The 20,933-nt window shown below is 57.5% G+C and overlaps 4 protein-coding genes across 4 annotated transcripts in view; all 4 read left to right on the forward strand.

The window, feature by feature from the left end:
- LOC131584263 (uncharacterized) overlaps nt 1-4,532 on the forward strand; it is a 49,828-nt gene extending 45,296 nt beyond the window's left edge. Inside the window, exon 4 of the mRNA XM_058849171.1 lies at nt 557-4,532. Within this exon, the coding sequence (XP_058705154.1) occupies nt 557-3,404 (2,848 nt within the window). The 3' untranslated portion in view covers nt 3,405-4,532. The remainder of the gene's footprint in view (nt 1-556) is intronic.
- A 696-nt stretch (nt 4,533-5,228) lies between these two features.
- On the forward strand, nt 5,229-7,979 carry LOC131584212 (protocadherin gamma-A10-like). The gene has a single exon (XM_058849105.1). The coding sequence runs from the start codon at nt 5,411-5,413 to the stop codon at nt 7,898-7,900; it is 2,490 nt and encodes an 829-aa protein (XP_058705088.1). The 5' UTR covers nt 5,229-5,410; the 3' UTR covers nt 7,901-7,979.
- A 5,600-nt stretch (nt 7,980-13,579) lies between these two features.
- Nucleotides 13,580-16,467, forward strand: LOC131584214 (protocadherin gamma-B5-like). The gene has a single exon (XM_058849107.1). It carries the CDS (start codon nt 13,748-13,750, stop codon nt 16,229-16,231), a length of 2,484 nt encoding a protein of 827 aa, XP_058705090.1. The 5' UTR covers nt 13,580-13,747; the 3' UTR covers nt 16,232-16,467.
- A 1,745-nt stretch (nt 16,468-18,212) lies between these two features.
- LOC131584209 (protocadherin gamma-A10-like) lies at nt 18,213-20,933 on the forward strand. Its single transcript, XM_058849102.1, has one exon. The coding sequence runs from the start codon at nt 18,359-18,361 to the stop codon at nt 20,852-20,854; it is 2,496 nt and encodes an 831-aa protein (XP_058705085.1). The 5' UTR covers nt 18,213-18,358; the 3' UTR covers nt 20,855-20,933.

Raw genomic sequence — 20,933 nt, forward strand, 5'->3', positions numbered from 1 at the left:
TTTTTTGTTCTGTGAAGGACTCAGCGTTGCTTTGCATTTTTCAATGTCAGACATTCAGATATGGAGATACAGATGAAAAAGCTTTATGAGTCAAAAACAAAAGAATAAATGTTATTTTCAATCTTGGCATAGGGGTTGCTTACAATGTTTAAGGCTATATCACATATTACTATATCTATATGACATATTCACTCCAGGTCATGAAGGACAATTCAAGATATGAAGCAATAGTGCAGAAAACCTCTTGAAGTATTCCATATATTATCGTTTATTGCTGCAACTATAAATGTGTCACGATTTTATTAAGGGTAGCTGAATTCCGGTATTAACTGATGAGCGATGAATATTTGTTTCTGAGCGTTCAATCAAAGTAATTGTTTTGCGCCTGAAAAGAATGGCCTAAGACGACATGGTGGATAGAATGTGGTTGTAGTGGAATGGAGCAGGAGCTTGTGTGCTTGGTGTTTGCAGCGGAGGAGCGAGGCCGGAGGCGGTGCAGCCGCTGAGGCCCGGCCCAAGGCGGGCCCCGTTGAGCGCGGCCATCGGGCGGCTGCAGTGGCGTGGCGGCGCCTCCGGGTGCCGCTGTTGGCCGCCGCCTCCCGGCGCTGGAGCCGCCGCCACCGCCGCCGCGCAGCGTCCTGCCCCCGCAGGCTGCTCGCTCGGCCGGCGCCGGCCAGAGCGGCAGCGGCAGCGGCAGCAGCAGCGGCGAGAGGCGGCTTTGGTGCGGCTTTGGTGCGGCTTTGGTGCGGCTTTGTTGCGTGGCTTGTCGGGGAGCAGCGGCGTGGTTGTGGGGCCGAGCGGGCTGTGTTTGGTGCGGCTTTGGCCCGTGCGCTGTGTGGCGAGAGCGGCGTGAAGGGAGGCAGGGCAGCGGCAGGAGGCAGGAGCTTGGCGAGCGGCGGCGGCGGCGGCGGGCGAGAATGGCGGTGAGGCGGCGGCAGAGGCGCGGGCCGGGCGGCGGGCGAGCGCTGCTGGCCGCGGTGCTGCTGTGCGTGTGGTGGCGGGCGGCGGGCGAGCGGCTCCGCTACGCCATCCCCGAGGAGCTGGGCAGAGGCTCGCTCGTGGGGCCGCTGGCGCGGGACCTGGGGCTGAGCGCGGACGAGCTGCCGGCGCGCAAGCTGCGGCTGAGCGAGGAGAAGCAATACTTCACGGTGAATGAGGAGAACGGCAACCTGTATGTGAACGAGAGGCTGGACCGGGAGGAGATGTGCGGCGAGTCGGCGTCCTGCTCTGTCAGCTTCGAGGCGCTGGTGCACAACCCACTCAACGTTTTCCCCGTCGAGGTGTCCATCGAGGATGTGAATGACAATTCCCCGGCTTTTAGCAAGGCTGTTCTGGACCTCGAGATTGGTGAATTAATCCCTCCCGGTGCTCGGTTTCCGTTGGAGATGGCGCGAGATGGAGACGCAGGAATAAACTCGTTACTAACTTACCAACTCACCCGCAACCCGTCCTTCTCCCTGGCCATGAAGGAAAAGCCGGGAGGAAAGAAGCAGCCGGAATTAGCTCTGGAGAGAGTGTTGGACCGGGAGAAGCAGAGTTCCTTTGAGCTGGTGCTGATGGCAGTGGATGGTGGGGACCCCGCGAGATCTGGAACAGTCCAGGTTCGAGTAAATGTGACGGACGCCAACGACAACTCGCCCATATTCAGCAAAAGCCTCTACGAGGCGCGAGTGGCAGAGAATCTTCCAGTGGAGTCCGTGGTGCTGCAAGTACGGGCGGCGGATGCGGACTCAGGCTCGAATGCGCGAGTGTCCTACTCTTTCGGCAGCGTCCCGGACGCCGTCAGGGCGGTGTTCGCGATCGACAGCGAGAGTGGGGAAATTCGGACAGTGGGTCCACTCGATTTCGAGGAGAAGAATAAGTACATCTTCGGTCTGGAGGCGACGGACGGTGGTGGGCTCACCGACCACTGCGAAGTGCAGATCGACATCACAGACGAGAATGACAACGCGCCCGAGATCACCATTCTATCCCTGTCCAGTCCCGTGCCCGAGGACGCACCGGTCGGAACCGTGGTGGCCGTGCTGAAAGTGCGGGACAGAGACTCCGGTGAGAACGGCCAGGTGTCGTGCGAGCTGTCGGGGGAGGCGGCGCTGTCGATGGTGGCGTCGTCGGGCGGCTCGTACAAGGTGGTGACGGCGAGCGCGCTGGACCGCGAGCAGGCGTGGGAGCAGCGCGTGACGGTGGTGGCCCGGGACCGGGGCAGGCCGTCGCTGTGGAGCAGCAGGGAGCTGGTGCTGGAGGTGTCGGACGTGAACGACAACGCGCCGGTGTTCGAGGAAGCGGCGTACAGCGCGTACGTGGCGGAGAACAACGCGGCGGGCGCGCTGGTGCTGCGCGTGCAGGCGCGGGACGCGGACGCGGGCGCCAACGGGCGCGTGAGCTACTGGCTGGCGGGCGGCAGCGCGGGCGCGGCGGGCGCGGCGCCGCTGGTGTCGGTGGAGGCGCGGAGCGGCGCGCTGTACGCGCAGCGCTCCTTCGACTACGAGCAGTGCCGCGAGTTCGCGGTGGCCGTGCGGGCGCAGGACGGCGGCGCGCCGGCGCGCAGCTCCACGGCAACGGTGCGCGTCTTCGTGCTGGACCGCAACGACAACGCGCCGCGGGTACTCTGGCCGGCGGCAGGGGCGGCGGCGGGAGAGGCGGCGGGAGAGGCGTCGTCTCCGTTCGAGGTGGTTCCGCGCTCGGCCGAGGCCGGCTACCTGGTGGCCAAGGTGGTGGCGGTGGATGCGGACGCGGGGCGCAATGCGTGGCTGTCGTACGAGCTGGTGCAGGCGTCGGAGCCGGCGCTGTTCCGCGTGGGGCTGCACAGCGGCGAGGTGCGCACGGCGCGCGCCGTGTCCGAGCGGGACGCGGCCAAGCAGCGTGTGGTGGCCGTGGTGAAGGACCACGGGCAGCCGGCGCTGTCGGCCACGGCCACGCTGCACGTGGTGCTGGCCGAGAGCTTGCAGGAGGCGCTGCCGGAGCTGAGCGAGCGGCCGGCGGGCGCCGAGGCGGCGGCGGCGGCCGAGCTGCAGTTCTACCTGGTGCTGGCGCTGGCGCTGCTGTCGGCGCTCTTGGTGCTGAGCGTGGCGCTGGCCGTGGTGGCGCGGCTGCGGCGGGCCGGGCCGCCCGCCGTGCTGCGCTGCCTGGGCGCGCAGCGCTTCTCGCTGGCCGGCGCCGCCTTCCCGGCCGACTTCTGCGAGGGCACCTTGCCCTACTCCTACAACCTGTGCGTGCCGCCGCCGGCCCGCGCCGTGCCCGAGGCCGCTTGGCCGCCGCCGCCGCCACCGGTGCCGGCGGTGCCCGTCCTGTCGGCGGAGGAGCTTCTGGGCGGCGATTCCTGCGAGAAGCCGAGCCCGAGCAGTAACGTCGTCGTGGGAGAGCCGCCCGCCGATGCTGGTGCACTGCAGGTGTGTAAAGCGTGAGCTCTTTCTGGTTTTAAAACTTTCTGAAACGTCGTTCATGTTTTCCGAGTATTCTCTGCGTGGTGTCAGTGGGGACCTGTCATCTTTGTCTCTGCATAGCGGAGGAAGTTTGTCATTGTTTTCAGGTAACAGATTCAGCTGACAGGCTTTGACTCTGTCTCTCTTTTCTGCTAGTAGAAGCGTTTCTCTCTGTCTTTCTCCATGTTTCACAGACTCCTGTTTTTGTGAGTTGCACAGTGCTGTCTCTGTGATGGAGTGAATTAAGGAACGGGCAATGCCCCGTTCATGGTAGAGCAGGAAGCACTTGGTTCTTCCTTGGTCACAGGTTAAGCTTCAGGTGCGAGGTTTTGTCTTCAACTCTTGAGCTCTATCAGTTGCAATGTGTTCGCAGTACCGCATGCACATTGGTATTGGTATTCTGTGGAAGGAGAATGGCTGATTGTTCTTCAGAGGGTCGAGGAAAAAGGGAAAAAACACTGACACCGGGTTTTGTAGTTTTCATCCTTCCTGACTGCTTTGTTTAGTAAGGCTGTGCTTGGAACTCGTGTAGAGCTTTACACAAACCCGTTCCTTAAACTTTGTTTTGTCCCGGTTTGATTTAGAAGGGAAACGAAAGTGGGAAGCTCCGTTGTCCATGCTGAGTGAAAAAAGCGATTGTTGCCCTTTTCTGGAGGGATTGCAGTAATGGGACTGGATGGCTTCTTTTTTTACGTCCTGGCTGGCAGTTCTCTGTTTTGCCCTTCCTGGTCCTAATTTCATATGCTTGTGATTGGCTTGAATGATTTTTGTTTCACAGATTTTGATTTTTCTTTCCTTTCCTCAAAAAGGTGTTGGGGGTGTCAGCAGAACTCGGTGTATCAGGAACAAAAAATAGCTGAAATTCTGTTGGCTAGGATGGACATCTGAGATACGAAGGGATCACATAAGAGGGAGATTGTCCAGGACATGGTTCAGACACTTGAATCAATCCCATTTCCAGAGTGGTTAGTACTCAGCACAGTTTCAAGAGAACAATGATACTTTAGTTCTATGGTTCTATAATTCCTTTCTTGGAAACACATCGTATCAGCGAGGTTAAGCAATGCATAAATTAATAGTTTACTAATGAGCTTAAATTCTTTACATGTTGATTTCAAAATAAATGAAACCGACAATGAATTGATGAAACGTAAATCTCTGGTATCTAAGGAAGGACTATGTTTATTTTGGGAAGGGATGTGAAAGATTTGAAGTCCTAAAGGTTTTCTTTGAAGTGTTTTAGCTGCATCTTTATTTGTCCCGGTTATTCAGTGCTGTAACAATTAGCTCCCTGATTTCAAGAGGAATGCAATTGCTCTTGTCCCGCTTGTGTAAATGAAGCTGATAACTGTGTTAATTCGAGATAAGGAATCCTCCCGTTTCTTCTCTTAGAGCCTGTTGTTGAGGATGCTTTTGAACAAAAAACATAAGGCTAACAATAAGCTACAGGATAAAATAGGAAAAATGTGGTTTAATTTACATATAATGACATTAGTAACTCTTTCGTTTCCCGTGCGGTTAAAGAACGGCGCTCACGGAATATCTGTGGCTTCCTCCCGATCGTGATGCCCTGGAGGATCAAAGGCGAGATGGGCTGGAGAAAAGCGGAGGCAGGAGATGGTGGCGGGACGGAAAGCGGCGTGTGGGTGGCGAGTGGTCCCTGTTTGTAGGCAGGCAGGGCGGGCAGCGCTCGGTGGCTGCAGTGCCGGGAGGAGGCTGCGGGCGCCGCTGTTGACCGAGAGGAGCGAGAGGAGGATCGGAGCGCTGTCGGCAGCCCCGGCCGCTGCGGCCAGGCTGGATCGCTGGATCGCTGGATTGGTGGGTGGGCAGGCCGGGCGGCGGTGTGCGATCGTGCTGCCGGTGCGGATCCGTGCGGCGGAGAGGCGGCGGAGGCTGGGGCAGGGCCCGGGAGCGGAGAGGCCGGTGGGAAAGGTCAGCAAGCGCTGGGAGCTGAGCAGCAGCGGCAGCGGGGAGCTAAGTTGTCGGAGATGAGCTGGGCGGGGAGGCGCTGGGGCCGGCGGCAGCGAGCTGTGCTCTGGGCCGTCCTGCTGGCGGCGTGGGAGGCGGCGTGGGGGCAGCTGCGCTACTCGGTGCCCGAGGAGCTGCCCAAGGGCTCGTTCGTGGGCGACGTGGCCAAGGACCTGGGGCTGCAGCTACCGGAGCTCAGAGACGGCGGCGTGCGCATTGTCTCGGAAGGTCAGACGCAGTATTTCGCTGTGCACGGGAAGACGGGACATTTAGTGACTGCGGAGAGGATCGACAGAGAGCAGCTGTGCGAGCGTGTGCAGCAATGCGTGCTGCGCTGTGAGCTGATCGTAGAGGGGGAAATGAAGGTTTACGGAATCCAAGTGGTGATCACGGACATTAATGACAATGTGCCCAGCTTTAAAGAAAGTGAGTTTGAGGAGACGATTAGCGAGATGACAGCCCCGGGGTCGCGGTTTCCCCTGGCCGAAGCTCATGACCCAGACTCGGGTCGGAATTCCCTGCAGAGCTACGAGCTGAGCGGTGACGAGCACTTCTCGCTGGCCGTGCAGGCGGGCCCCGGTGGCGATCAGCGTCCCGAGCTGGTGCTGGCCAAGGCGCTGGACCGGGAGGAGGCGGCGTTTCACGAGCTGGTGCTGAGGGCGATGGACGGCGGCGATCCGGCACGGACGGGCACGGCTCGGATCCGTGTGACCGTGCTGGATGCGAACGACAACGCGCCCGTATTCAGCCAGGCGGAGTACACGGTGCGTGTGCCCGAGGACGTGCCCGTGGGCTCTGTCCTGGTCACCGTCACGGCATCGGACGCCGACGAGGGGCTGAACGGGGAAATTAAATACTCGTTGAAGAAGGACACAAACAGGGCTATTTTTCATCTGAACTACGAGAGTGGAGCGATCACTCTGTTGCAGAGCCTGGACTTCGAGAAAGGCTCCTCTTACGAACTGGAGGTGCAGGCACGGGATGGCGGAGGCCTTTTCGACACTGCCAAAATCGCGATCACTGTCACAGACATAAATGATAACGCACCTGTGATTTCTGTGCGGTCATCGCTGAGTGAGATTTCTGAAGACGCCCCGTCGGGGACGGTGGTCGCCCTGCTCCATGTGTATGATCAAGACTCGGGAGCCAACGGCGAGGTGCGCTGCTTGCTTGAAGGGGGCCTGCCCTTCAGACTGGAGAAGTCATTCGATAATTACTACCGCGTGGTGACAGCGAGAGAGCTGGACCGGGAGCAGGTGTCGGAGTACAACGTGACGGTGCGGGCGGCCGACGGCGGGTCGCCGTCGCTGCAGAGCAGCGCGGTGCTGACGCTGCGGGTGCTGGACGTGAACGACAACGCGCCGGTGTTCGCGGAGGAGCGCTACAGCGCGCGTGTGTGGGAGAACAACGCGGCGGGCGCGCTGGTGCTGACGGTGCGCGCCACGGACGCGGACTGGGGGCAGAACGCGCGCGTGCGGTACCGGCTGGCGGAGGGGCGGGTGCGGGGCGCGGCGCTGTCGTCGTACGTGTCGGTGCAGGCGGAGACGGGCGCGCTGTACGCGCTGCGCTCCTTGGACTACGAGGAGGTGCGCGAGCTGCGGCTGTGGGTGCGTGCGGAGGACGGCGGCGCGCCGGCGCTGAGCAGCAACGTGTCGGTGGTGCTGGTGATCGTGGACGAGAACGACAACGCGCCGCAGGTGCTGTACCCGCCGCTGTCTCGGGCGGCGGGCTCGGGCGGCGCGTGGTCGGGCGTGGAGCTGGCGCCGCGCTGGTCGGAGCCCGGCGCGCTGGTGGCCAAGGTGGTGGCGGTGGACGCGGACGCGGGGCAGAACGCGTGGCTGTCGTACGAGCTGGCCAAGGCGACGGAGCCGGGGCTGTTCCGCGTGGGGCTGCACAGCGGCGAGGTGCGCACGGCGCGCTCGCCGCTGGCCCGCGACGCGGCGCGCCAGAGCCTGGTGGTGCTGGTGAAGGACCACGGGCGGCCGGCGCTGTCGGCCACGGCCACGCTGAGCGTGCTGCTGGCCGAGAGCGTGGCCGAGCTGCTGGCCGAGCTGGGCAGCGCGGCCGAGGCGGCGGCGCCGGGCGAGCCGGCCGGCAGCCTGACGCGCTGGCTCGTGCTGGCCGTGGCCGCCGTGTCGTGCCTCTTCCTCGCCTTCCTGCTGCTGCTGCTGGCGCTGCGCCTGCGCCGCTGGCGCCGCCAGCACCTGCTGCCGGCCCAGAGCGGCGCCTTGCGCGGCGTGCCCGTGTCGCACTTCGTGGGCATCGACGGCGTGCGCGCCTTCCTGCAGTCCTACTCGCACGACGTGTCGCTCACGGCCGACTCGCGCAAGAGCCAGCTGCGCTTCTCGGCCGCCAGCTGCTGCGACACCCTCCCGGCGCGGCCTCTGCCCGACGAGCCCGCGCCGCTGCTCGGCGACGAGGACCCTGCCGCCGCCCTGCCCGCCGATCCCGCCGCTCCCTCGGTGAGTTGCTCTGGGCACGTTTTCTCCGACACTCGTGCTTCCTCCTGATGCTCCCGTGTCCTTTCCCCGCCCTCTTCTCTGCCTTGCCAAGGAGATTTTGCTTCCAAGCGAGGTCGAGTTTCCCTCGGTGACGTTCTTATGGCTGGAGCCCGTTGGTGTCGTTCTTAGGACATGGGGTCTGTCGACAGCCTTGCAGTTAGTGGAGAAGGAAGGAGGGAGAAGGCTGCTGCTGTCAGGCTGTTCGTTAGGTCGTGAGTTTGGGTATTTCTCAGGTTGGAGGTGTTTTCCCCCCATGTCCCCTTTGCTGTGTAGAATGAGTGTTGCTGTTATTGTTTTATATTCTGTAGTAATGTATGGCGTTATGAGGAAATACAACTTTTTCTGAGGCTCGTGTGTCTTCTCAATAGCACCTGTGCTTGAATAGGTTGAATGTGTCATGATTAAAATTTTGATGGCCTTGCGTGGGGTTTCTCTTCACTTTGTTCTCAGACTTTAGTATTCTGTATGGTACATAGTGGATGTTTGTGGGAAAAGTCTTTGCATCATCCATGCTTTGATCTTTGTCCCCAACAGGGGATATGGGCGGGCAAGAAGCGTTCCTTGATGACGTCTGTGTGCCTGGTATGAAGATGAAGGATCCTCTTTTAGTTGTGCCTCTTTCAAAAGGCTGTGTGTGTATGTATGTGGAGGAGGAAATGCAGGAGGAAATGGCAGAACTGCTTTCTTTTTCTCTTGTTTTTGAAGGTAGAGCTCTGTCAAATGGAGCGGGATGAGCCCTGGCTATAAAATGTTTAGCATGGCAAGAGAATTGGCTGGATGGGAAGGGAGAGATTTAATTTGCAGCAGGAGATAGAAGGTGGGCATAATTCCCACTGTGCAGATATTCACTGACTCCGTCTCTCTTGGAAGACTGCTCGGCTTTTCCTTTTAGAGCTATGAAGTCTCTTCCTAGAACTTGAATGAGCAGGCAAATGTCTCTTCCATAGTGCAGAGGTGGAAAGATGGCTGTGTGAAATTGGTGGTGTGAAGAGCAATGGTGTGGGGAAGTGGGCCTCCAGTGTCACGTGTTCTGAAGCTGTGTGGGTGAAAGAAGGCCATGGATGATGGGAAGGGTTGGAAATTGGAGTTGTGTGAGCTGTGCATGAATGTCTGCTGCAAGCCTGAAGGGAATGTTTTCCTCCATTCCCTGTCCAGTTCCTATCTCCAGCATGAACCAACGTGGGGTTTTTCGTGTGAATGTAATAGTCTAGAAGATCCGTGTAGCAGGTGGCTGGAGAACCGTGGGAGGTTCTTACAAAATATTTGCATCCCATCATAATTGTGTCACTGAAAAGCTTCACTTGGTGCTTATGGAAGATGCCGTATGGGAAGAGCAAGCAATGTCTTCATTGCCTGTAAAGAACGTTATTAATCATCTCCTGTGAGTTATATAACCCAGAAGAGTATTTTGAGCTCTTCAATCCTGCAGGTGTTAACTTTCTGTCTCAGTCTTCTGATGGTCTGAAGATGGATCTTTCACATTTTGCAATTAAAAGAGAGAGTCTTTCACAGTCTGGTTTCTGGAATATGTCTCTGTAAGAAATGCTTTTTTCCTGTCCCATGGCTTGGGTGAGAAGTCAAATATTATCCATGGTCAGGAGATCTTGTGTGAGCCACTTTCCCTTTGGTGGAGTCTGTGTAAATTCTGAAGATCTGTGAAAAGCATGTGAGCTGTGAAGGGTTAGGGGGGAGTGTTGGGGATGTGGTGTGTGAGGAGGTAGTGGAGGAGACATGGCATGTGTTGTGTTGATGCCCAGGGCTATTGGTGGCCTGATGAAAATGAGTCAGGAGGAGTCTCATGATTTGATCTTGTGTGGTTTTGACTCAAATGGCCCAGTTTGTGTTCCATATTCTGTTGCGTCAACAGTGGTGGTCACCCATGTTGTGAGGCGTGGATGTGGTGAAGAATGGTGATGTTGGCTTTGAGGTGATGCTTGGATGGCTGGGTCTTTGTCCGAGCTGCTGAAAATTGATGGCCTCTGTAACATTTTACACTTGTTCCAATAATTGGGAGGATCATAATGATCTCATTTGTGATGCTTGGGATCTGAGAAGCTGTGCACACAATTTTTCTTCGAATGATGTCTGCATTCAATCTTTGCTTTCATGTTCTGTTTGGAGAGAGAGAAGAAGTCTGTCTATGCAGAGACAGGGCCGGTGCTGGAGTTCACTGTGATATAGTTCTAAATGAATGAATGAATGAATGGTGTCAAGGTCTGTTTGTCCTAGTAGGTAGATGAGGCTCAGAGCTGTGGTTCCAAGCTTTTTCTTTGTCTTCCTATGCAAGGAAATGAGTGTCTGGTGTCTGTGTAGTGATCTCCTGTGTGAGGCCTCATTTGCATTCGTTACAATCGAGTTTCCTGTGTTGTGTATGTGTTACAGTTGAGACAATCTGAAATGTGAGGCCATGATGGATACTCTGCTGGTGTTTTTCCATTCTCAGCTGGGTTGATTAACTTTTTTTGGCTGATTTGTTTGGTTTGGGTTGATTTTGGTTGGGTTGGTTGTTTGCTTGTTTTCGCTTATTTTTTTGTTATGGAGTAAAATTTATTCTCATTACGTAGCCCAATCCTTCAAGCTCTAGGCCATAAAATTATCCTGTAGGAAGAGTGTCTTTCATCCATACCTTGAAGCTGTGAATGCAATCATAAAATCAAAGAAATACAGAGCTGTAGAATGGTTTGTGTTGAAATGGAGCATCAAGATCATCTCCTTCCAACTCCTCTGTCATGGGCAGGGACATCTTCCAGCAGAGCAGCTTCTTCAGAGCTCCACCCAGCCTGACCTTGGACATTTCGTTTAAGAATTACACCTTCATAAATACTCATTTCTGCAAGGTGTTGTTCTTCTTTCTGTGGCCATAGATGTAGCTGCTGATGGGGAACCATAATATGGGACTGTTCGTGTCTGGAACAATAATTGTATGTGAAACCTCCATTATCCATCTGTTTCTCTATGCAACATTGTGTTCTAGAGTTTCTTCAGAGTTCTAGTTGGACTGTCATTCAGGCATTCCTTTGCAGAAAGGTTGCAGCTCACTTTCACAATTCTGTTCAATACTTTGAAAATTAAAACGGTAATTTATCCTCATATCCTTACTTTTGCGGCGCAGGAAAGAGCTGTGTGTGGGGAATAGGAAGAATAGGAAGCAGAAGCAATTAGAGAATCTGTTTTAATTGGTCAGAAGATTTAACTGGAGAGAGAGGCTGAAGAGAAGCTGTTTAAAATGCTGGTTTCATATTTGTGCAAGGTGAGCAGGCCGTGAAGTAGAAGAAGGTCATTGTGGTGAGGATTAATTCTTCAAATGAAGCCCCAGATCCTCTGTACAGTGAAATTCTTTATAGCCACACTTTCAGCTTGAGACCTTGGGGAATTCCAGTTGCTCTCAGGGATGAATTTTAGGGTCTGAAATAAAGGCCTTAATAACTTCACTGTGATCATCTCTGACAACTTTTGTCTTCTAAAACTTCCTAGCCCTATCCTATTAAATCTTTGGTTTTACACTATGTATTGTTTTGTTGTCTTTTGTTTTGTTTTACCTAAATTTAGTCCGTATGTAGACCTACGTATAATTATCAATAACCCATCGCTTTTCAGACACCTATGGTGTGTTACTATCTCTTTCTCTTGTTCTTTGGGAGTGGAAAGCAGGAGATATGAGAGTGACTTTGTGTTCTGTTACTGTTGGCAGGAATTGATATAATAAATATGACTTTAGCGAGCCTTGTGTCTGTGTGGAGCAGAACATGGGATAAGGACAGGGAGGAGATTCCCTGGAAGCCAATGGTTTGATGAGCCATTCTCCATTGGATGACCGCTAATCTTTTAGTGTGGTTCTTTATCATTTGTGTGCTTTGGAATCCTTCAGTTCCTTCTCATACCGGTGGTGAGCAGAGAAATGTCCCTCCCTTCTGGCTGTGTCTGTAGTGCATTATCATCTCCTGATAAATGTGCCCAGGGAGGAGATGGCCACAAGCAAAAGCTTCCAGTTGCGTGGTGGAGAAGCAAAAGAAGAGAGGGGAGCTGTGAGTGTGAGGCCAGAGAAGAAGTGGGTCATTGCCTTGCTTGTCCCATGTCAGAGATCCCCCAAGGCTGTGCCTGATGGAGTAGGGTGTCCTTTGAGTTGCTTGTGTAGAGCAAGGGAGACCTACAAAGTGTTATTGCCTCTGTTAATTTCTATGTGTTTGTAACTCTTGCATTTTTTGTTGTCATGAGCTGAAGCTCAGCGTGTCTGATCTCCTGTGGAAGGTCTCCTGTGTCCCAATTGTCTGAGTGCAGGTGCAGTTCCCTCACCCACCTGAGATGTTTAGAGGTGTAAAGAGGAAGGGTTTCCTAAGCACTCTTTTTACCTGGGTCGATGGTCATATGGCAGCAGACACGTGTTTTTAACTAAGAGAAGCGAGATCTTTATTAGGAGAAAAGTTTACAATGTGGGTGGTGATAAAATGGAACATACTGGTCAGAGATATTTTGAATATGCGTCAGACATTCAAGTCTAGCAGGAAATGTTCCTGCTCATGGCAGAGGTGTGGATTAAATGACCTTTAAAATAAGTCTAAGTGTGAAACTGGAAACATTGGAAACATTTTTTGGTTCCATGAAGGACTCAGAGTTGAGTTGCACTTTTCACTGTCAGGCACTCGGATATGGAGAGGCATATGAAAAAGTTTTATGAGTCAGAAACAAAAGAATAAATATTATTGTTCAATCTTGGCATAGGGGTTGCTTACATTGTTTTTGGCTATATCACATATTGCTATATCTATATCACATATTGCTTCATTCCAGGTCATGAAGGGCAATTCAAGATATGGAAAAGTAGTGCAGAAAAACTCTTGAAGTACTCCAGATGTTATCGTTTATTGACGCTGTAGATGTGCCGTGATTTTATTGAGAGCAGCTGAATTCTCTTAATTACTGCTGTGCCATGAATATTTGCTTCTGAGTGATCAGTTGAAACAGTTGTTTTGCAACTGGAAACAATGCCCTAAGATCACATCTGGGATAGAATGGCATTGGAGTGGAAACAACTTGAGTGAGTCAGAAACAAAGGACTAAATGTTATTCTGCTGTCACTGCATAGGGGTTGCTTACATTGTATTAGGCTGATCTATATCCCGTATTACTTTATCCCAGGTCATGAAGGATAATTCCAGATATGGGACAACAGTGCAGAAAACCTCTTGAATTATTCCAGATATTATCGTTTACTGCAACTATAAATGTGTCACGATTTCATTAATGGTAGCTGAATACCGCTATTAACTGATGAGCCACGAATATTTTTTTCTGAGTGTTCAATGAAAGCAATTGTTTTGCGACTGAAAAGAATGGCCTAAGATGACATCATGGATAGAATGGGGTTGTAGTGGAATGAGCAGGAGCTTGTGCGCTTGGTGTTTGCAGCGGAGGAGCGAGGCCGGAGGCGGTGCAGCCGCTGAGGCCCGGCCCAAGGCGGGCCCCGTTGAGCGCGGCCATCGGGCGGCTGCAGTGGCGTGGCGGCGCCTCCGGGTGCCGCTGTTGGCCGCCGCCTCCCGGCGCTGGAGCCGCCGCCGCCGCCGCCGCCGCAGCGTCCTGCCCCCGCAGGCTGCTCGCTCGGCCGGCGCCGGCCAGAGCGGCAGCGGCAGCGGCAGCAGCAGCGGCGAGAGGCGGCTTTGGTGCGGCTTTGGTGCGGCTGTGGTGCGGCTTTGTTGCGTGGCTTGTCGGGGAGCAGCGGCGTGGTTGTGGGGCCGAGCGGGCTGTGTTTGGTGCGGCTTTGGCCCGTGCGCTGTGTGGCGAGAGCGGCGTGAAGGGAGGCAGGGCAGCGGCAGGAGGCAGGAGCTTGGCGAGCGGCGGCGGCGGCGGCGGCGGGCGAGAATGGCGGTGAGGCGGCGGCAGAGGCGCGGGCCGGGCGGCGGGCGAGCGCTGCTGGCCGCGGTGCTGCTGTGCGTGTGGTGGCGGGCGGCGGGCGAGCGGCTCCGCTACGCCATCCCCGAGGAGCTGGGCAGAGGCTCGCTCGTGGGGCCGCTGGCGCGGGACCTGGGGCTGAGCGCGGACGAGCTGCCGGCGCGCAAGCTGCGAGTGGCGTCTGCCGGCAAGAAGCAGCTGAAATACTTCACGGTGAATGAGGAGAACGGCAACCTGTATGTGAACGAGAGGCTGGATCGGGAGGAGATGTGCGGCGAGTCGGCGTCCTGTTCTGTCAGCTTCGAGGTGCTGGTTCACAACCCTCTGAACGTTTTCCGCGTCGAAGTTGATATCGAGGACGTGAATGACAACGCACCGCGATTTCTGCAAAACAAATTTCTGCTGGAGATCAACGAGTTGACTTCTCCCGGTGCTCGGTTTTACTTGGGCATGGCAGAGGATCCGGACGTGGGCAGTAACTCGCTGCAACGCTACGAACTGGAAGCCAACAAGTACTTCACGGTGGAGGTGAAAGACAGCCAAGACGGCAGCAAATCTGCGGAGCTGCTGCTGCGCTACTCACTTGACAGGGAGAGCGAGCCCAGCCTGCGTCTGCTGCTGACGGCGCTGGATGGCGGAGACCCGCCCCGGACTGGCACCGCCCAGCTCTGGATCAACGTCACCGATGCAAATGACAACGCTCCCGTGTTCGCGCAGGATCGGTACCGGGTCAGCCTGCGAGAGGACACTCCTCCGGGATTCGCGGTGCTGAACGTCTCTGCCTCCGATGCTGACGACGGTACAAATGCCCACATCACCTACGACTTCGGGAAAATGCCGGCCAAGGTGCTTCAGAAATTCGCGGTGGATGCCGAGAGAGGGACGATCACGCTGCAGGAGGCTCTGGACTTCGAGGACACGCGCGCATTCAGCTTGGCTGTGGAGGCAACGGACGGCGGCGGTTTGGTGGCACACTGCAAGGTGGAGGTGGAGGTCCTGGATGTGAACGACAATCCTCCGGAGATCATAATTCTGTCACTGTCCAGTCCCGTGCCCGAGGACGCACCGGTCGGAACCGTGGTTGCCTTTCTCAAGGTGAACGACCCGGACTCCGGGGAGAACGGTCAGGTGTCGTGCGAGCTGTTGGGGGAGGCGGCGCTGTCGATGGTGGCGTCGTCGGGCGGCTCGTACAAGGTGGTGACGGCGAGCGCGCTGGACCGCGAGCAGGCGTGGGAGCAGCGCGTGACGGTGGTGGCCCGGGACCGGGGCAGGCCGTCGCTGTGGAGCAGCAGGGAGCTGGTGCTGGAGGTGTCGGACGTGAACGACAACGCGCCGGTGTTCGAGGAGGCGGCGTACAGCGCGTACGTGGCGGAGAACAACGCGGCGGGCGCGCTGGTGCTGCGCGTGCAGGCGCGGGACGCGGACGCGGGCGCCAACGGGCGCGTGAGCTACTGGCTGGCGGGCGGCAGCGCGGGCGCGGCGGGCGCGGCGCCGCTGGTGTCGGTGGAGGCGCGGAGCGGCGCGCTGTACGCGCAGCGCTCCTTCGACTACGAGCAGTGCCGCGAGTTCGCGGTGGCCGTGCGGGCGCAGGACGGCGGCGCGCCGGCGCGCAGCTCCACGGCCACGGTGCGCGTCTTCGTGCTGGACCGCAACGACAACGCGCCGCGGGTGCTCTGGCCGGCGCCGGCGGCAACGGGAGAGGCGTCGTCTCCGTTCGAGGTGGTTCCGCGCTCGGCCGAGGCCGGCTACCTGGTGGCCAAGGTGGTGGCGGTGGACGCGGACGCGGGGCGCAACGCGTGGCTGTCGTACGAGCTGGTGCAGGCGTCGGAGCCGGCGCTGTTCCGCGTGGGGCTGCACAGCGGCGAGGTGCGCACGGCGCGCGCCGTGTCCGAGCGGGACGCGGCCAAGCAGCGTGTGGTGGCCGTGGTGAAAGACCACGGGCAGCCGGCGCTGTCGGCCACGGCCACGCTGCACGTGGTGCTGGCCGAGAGCTTGCAGGAGGCGCTGCCGGAGCTGAGCGAGCGGCCGGCGGGCGCCGAGGCGGCGGCGGCGGCCGAGCTGCAGTTCTACCTGGTGCTGGCGCTGGCGCTGCTGTCGGCGCTCTTGGTGCTGAGCGTGGCGCTGGCCGTGGTGGCGCGGCTGCGGCGGGCCGGGCCGCCCGCCGTGCTGCGCTGCCTGGGCGCGCAGCGCTTCTCGCTGGCCGGCGCCGCCTTCCCGGCCGACTTCTGCGAGGGCACCTTGCCCTACTCCTACAACCTGTGCGTGCCGCCGCCGGCCCGCGCCGTGCCCGAGGCCGCTTGGCCGCCGCCGCCGCCACCGGTGCCGGCGGTGCCCGTCCTGTCGGCGGAGGAGCTTCTGGGCGGCGATTCCTGCGAGAAGCCGAGCCCGAGCAGTAACGTCGTCGTGGGAGAGCCGCCCGCCGATGCTGGTGCACTGCAGGTGTGTAAAGCGTGAGCTCTTTCTGGTTTTAAAACTTTCTGAAACGTCGTTCATGTTTTCCGAGTATTCTCTGCGTGGTGTCAGTGGGGACCTGTCATCTTTGTCTCTGCATAGCGGAGGAAGTTTGTCATTGTTTTCAGGTAACAGATTCAGCTGACAGGCTTTGACTTAATCTCTCCTTTCGGTTCGTGGCAGCATTTCTCATTGTTTCTCTGTGATTCCTGAGACTGAAGTTTTTGTTTTTGTGAGTTGCACAGTCCTGTCTCCGTGATGACTTGAATTCAGGAACGGGTAATGCCCCGTTCTTGTTGAGCAGGAAGCTCTTGGTGCTTACTTGGTCACAGGTTCACCTTCAGCCTCGAGGTTTTATCTTTAGAACTTGAGCTCAATAAATTAGAAAGTGTTCGTAGTATTGAAAGCAGATTGATGTTCTATGGATTGTGAACGGCTGATTCTGCATGATGGAGTCCAGGAGAAAAGAAAAGCCCTGACAGCAGGTGTTGGAGCTTTCATCCTTCCTGACTTCTTTCCTGGGAAAATGTGTTCCTGGAATTAGAATATGTTCACAATATTGGCTGCAGATTGGTGTTCTGAGGAAAGAGAATGTCTGATTCTGCATGATGGAGTCGACGAAAAAGGAGAAAACCACTGTGACCTGGTGTCGGATCTTTTATCCTTTCTGACCGCTTGGTTCAGTAAGGGGTCTGTTTGCAATCCATGTAGAGATTTACACAAACCCGTTCGTTATACTTTGTTTTGTCCCGGTTTGATTTAGAAGAGAAACGAAAGTGGACAGTTCCGTGTTCCATTCTGGGTTAGAACCGAGTTTGTCCCCCTTTTCTGAGGTGAGAATGCAGTAGTGGGACCAGATGTATTCCTTTATCAGTCCTGGCTTGCAGTTTGCCCTCTTTTGCTCTTCATCATCTCCATTTAATACGCTGGTATGAGTGTTGAATGATTTCTGTTTCAGAGATGTTGATTTTTTAAATCCTCATTACGTAGAGAATGTTTGGGATATAGTAGAACTCTCATATATCGAGAACAGCTAATTCTGTTGACTGGGAAAAACCTCTGATATTCGGAGGGATCACCTATGAGGGAGACTGTAAAGACGATGGTTTAGGCACTTGAATCATTCCCATTTGCATATTGATTAGTGGTCAGCAGTTTTAAGATCACAATTGTGCTTTTATTCTATGATTCTATAATTCCTTTCTTGGAAACACTTCGTATCAGCGTGGCTAAGAAATGCATAAATGAATAGTTTACTAACGAGCTTGAAAGCTTTACACGTTAATTTCAGAATAAAAGGAACCTACAATGAGTTCATGAAATGTAAAATCTCTGTTAAATAAGGAAATACCATGTTTATCTTCGGAAGGGATATCCAGGATTTGAAGTTCTGAAAGTTTCCTTTGAGTGTTTTAGCTGCATCTTTATTTGTCCCGGTTATTCAGTGCTGTAACAATTAGGTCACTGACTTGAAGAAGCATGCAATTGCTCTCGTCCCGCTTGTGTTAATGAACCTCATAATTGTGTTTATTCGGGATATGGAAACCTCCCGTTTCCATAAGGAAAGCATAAGGCTAACAATAAGCAACAGGGTAAAATACGAAAAATGTGTTTGAATTTACATATAATGACATTAGTATGTGTTTCGTGTCCCGTGCGGTTCAAGAACCGCGCTCACGGAATATCTCTGCTTTTCTCCCGATCGTGATGCCCTGGAGGATCAAAGGCGAGATGGGCTGGAGAAAAGCGGAGGCAGGAGATGGTGGCGGGACGGAAAGCGGCGTGTGGGTGGCGAGTGGTCCCTGTTTGTAGGCAGGCAGGGCGGGCAGCGCTCGGTGGCTGCAGTGCCGGGAGGAGGCTGCGGGCGCCGCTGTTGACCGAGAGGAGCGAGAGGAGGATCGGAGCGCTGTCGGCAGCCCCGCCCGCTGCGGCCAGGCTGGATCGCTGGATCGCTGGATTGGTGGGTGGGCAGGCCGGGCGGCGGTGTGCGATCGTGCTGCCGGTGCGGATCCGTGCGGCGGAGAGGCGGCGGAGGCTGGGGCAGGGCCCGGGAGCGGAGAGGCCGGTGGGAAAGGTCAGCAAGCGCTGGGAGCTGAGCAGCAGCGGCAGCGGGGAGCTAAGTTGTCGGAGATGAGCTGGGCGGGGAGGCGCTGGGGCCGGCGGCAGCGAGCTGTGCTCTGGGCCGTCCTGCTGGCGGCGTGGGAGGCGGCGTGGGGGCAGCTGCGCTACTCGGTGCCCGAGGAGCTGCCCAAGGGCTCGTTCGTGGGCGACGTGGCCAAGGACCTGGGGCTGCAGCTGCCGGCTCCTGGCGGTCGCGGCGTTCGCCTTGTAGAAAGAGGTCGGACGCAGTATTTCTTTCTGCACGAGAAGACGGGCCATTTAGTGACGGCGGAGAGGATCGACAGAGAGCAGCTGTGCGAGCGTGTGCAGCAATGCGTGCTGCGCTGTGAGCTGATCGTGGAGGGGGAAATGAAATTTTTTGAAATCGAAGTGGAAATCACGGATATTAACGATAACTCCCCCAGCTTCAAGGATATTGAGATGGAAGAGAGAATGAGCGAGACGACAGCCCCGGGTTCGCGGTTTCCCCTGCCAGATGCTCATGACCCGGACTCGGGCCGGAATTCCGTGCAGAGCTACGAGCTGAGCGGTGACGAGCACTTCTCGCTGGCCGTGCAGGCGGGCCCCGGCGGCGATCAGCGTCCCGAGCTGGTGCTGGCCAAGGCGCTGGACCGGGAGGAGGCGGCGTTTCACGAGCTGGTGCTGAGGGCGAAGGACGGCGGCGATCCGGCACGGACGGGCACGGCTCGGATCCGTGTGATCGTGCTGGATGCGAACGACAACGCGCCCGTGTTCAGCCAGGCGGAGTACACGGTGCGTGTGCCCGAGGACGTGCCCGTGGGCTCTGTCCTCGTCACCGTCACGGCCACGGACGCCGACGAGGGGCTGTACGGACAGGTGAAATACTCGTTAAAGAAAATCACAGAAAGAGCCTCTAAGATTTTCCAGCTGGATTCAGAGACGGGTGCGATCGCTCTGTTGCAGAGCCTGGATTTCGAGGAAGGCAACTCTTATGAATTAGAAGTGCAGGCACGGGATGGAGGAGGCCTTTTCGACACTGCCAAAATCGCGATCACCGTCGCAGATATAAATGATAACGCACCTGTGATTTCTGTGCGGTCAGCGATGACTGAGATTTCTGAGGACGCGCCATCGGGGACCGTGGTTGCCCTGCTGCATGTGGAGGATCTGGACTCGGGAACTAACGGCGAGGTTCGGTGCTCGCTGGATGGGGGCGTCCCGTTCCGGCTGCAGAGATCTCACGGCAGCTACTACCGTGTGGTGACAGCGAGAGAACTGGACCGGGAGCAGGTGTCGGAGTACAACGTGACGGTGCGGGCGGCCGACGGCGGGTCGCCGTCGCTGCAGAGCAGCGCGGTGCTGGCGCTGCGGGTGCTGGACGTGAACGACAACGCGCCGGTGTTCGCGGAGGAGCGCTACAGCGCGCGTGTGTGGGAGAACAACGCGGCGGGCGCGCTGGTGCTGACGGTGCGCGCCACGGACGCGGACTGGGGGCAGAACGCGCGCGTGCGGTACCGGCTGGCGGAGGGGCGGGTGCGGGGCGCGGCGCTGTCGTCGTACGTGTCGGTGCAGGCGGAGACGGGCGCGCTGTACGCGCTGCGCTCCTTGGACTACGAGGAGGTGCGCGAGCTGCGGCTGTGGGTGCGTGCGGAGGACGGCGGCGCGCCGGCGCTGAGCAGCAACGTGTCGGTGGTGCTGGTGATCGTGGACGAGAACGACAACGCGCCGCAGGTGCTGTACCCGCCGCTGTCTCGGGCGGCGGGCTCGGGCGGCGCGTGGTCGGGCGTGGAGCTGGCGCCGCGCTGGTCGGAGCCCGGCGCGCTGGTGGCCAAGGTGGTGGCGGTGGACGCGGACGCGGGGCAGAACGCGTGGCTGTCGTACGAGCTGGCCAAGGCGACGGAGCCGGGGCTGTTCCGCGTGGGGCTGCACAGCGGCGAGGTGCGCACGGCGCGCTCGCCGCTGGCCCGCGACGCGGCGCGCCAGAGCCTGGTGGTGCTGGTGAAGGACCACGGGCGGCCGGCGCTGTCGGCCACGGCCACGCTGAGCGTGCTGCTGGCCGAGAGCGTGGCCGAGCTGCTGGCCGAGCTGGGCAGCGCGGCCGAGGCGGCGGCGCCGGGCGAGCCGGCCGGCAGCCTGACGCGCTGGCTCGTGCTGGCCGTGGCCGCCGTGTCGTGCCTCTTCCTCGCCTTCCTGCTGCTGCTGCTGGCGCTGCGCCTGCGCCGCTGGCGCCGCCAGCACCTGCTGCCGGCCCAGAGCGGCGCCTTGCGCGGCGTGCCCGTGTCGCACTTCGTGGGCATCGACGGCGTGCGCGCCTTCCTGCAGTCCTACTCGCACGACGTGTCGCTCACGGCCGACTCGCGCAAGAGCCAGCTGCGCTTCTCGGCCGCCAGCTGCTGCGACACCCTCCCGGCGCGGCCTCTGCCCGACGAGCCCGCGCCGCTGCTCGGCGACGAGGACCCTGCCGCCGCCCTGCCCGCCGATCCCGCCGCTCCCTCGGTGAGTTGCTCTGGGCACGTTTTCTCCGACACTCGTGCTTCCTCCTGATGCTCCCGTGTCCTTTCCCCGCCCTCTTCTCTGCCTTGCCAAGGAGATTTTGCTTCCAAGCGAGGTCGAGTTTCCCTCG

The sequence above is a fragment of the Poecile atricapillus genome, chromosome 13, assembly GCF_030490865.1.
Source record: "Poecile atricapillus isolate bPoeAtr1 chromosome 13, bPoeAtr1.hap1, whole genome shotgun sequence".
Taxonomy (NCBI): Eukaryota; Metazoa; Chordata; class Aves; order Passeriformes; family Paridae; genus Poecile; species Poecile atricapillus.

Coding starts and splice junctions, on each gene's coding strand:
- LOC131584214 (XM_058849107.1), top strand. CDS start 13,748: ATGGCGGTGAGGCGGCGGCAGAGGCGCGGGCCGGGCGGCGGGCGAGCG.
- LOC131584212 (XM_058849105.1), top strand. CDS start 5,411: ATGAGCTGGGCGGGGAGGCGCTGGGGCCGGCGGCAGCGAGCTGTGCTC.
- LOC131584209 (XM_058849102.1), top strand. CDS start 18,359: ATGAGCTGGGCGGGGAGGCGCTGGGGCCGGCGGCAGCGAGCTGTGCTC.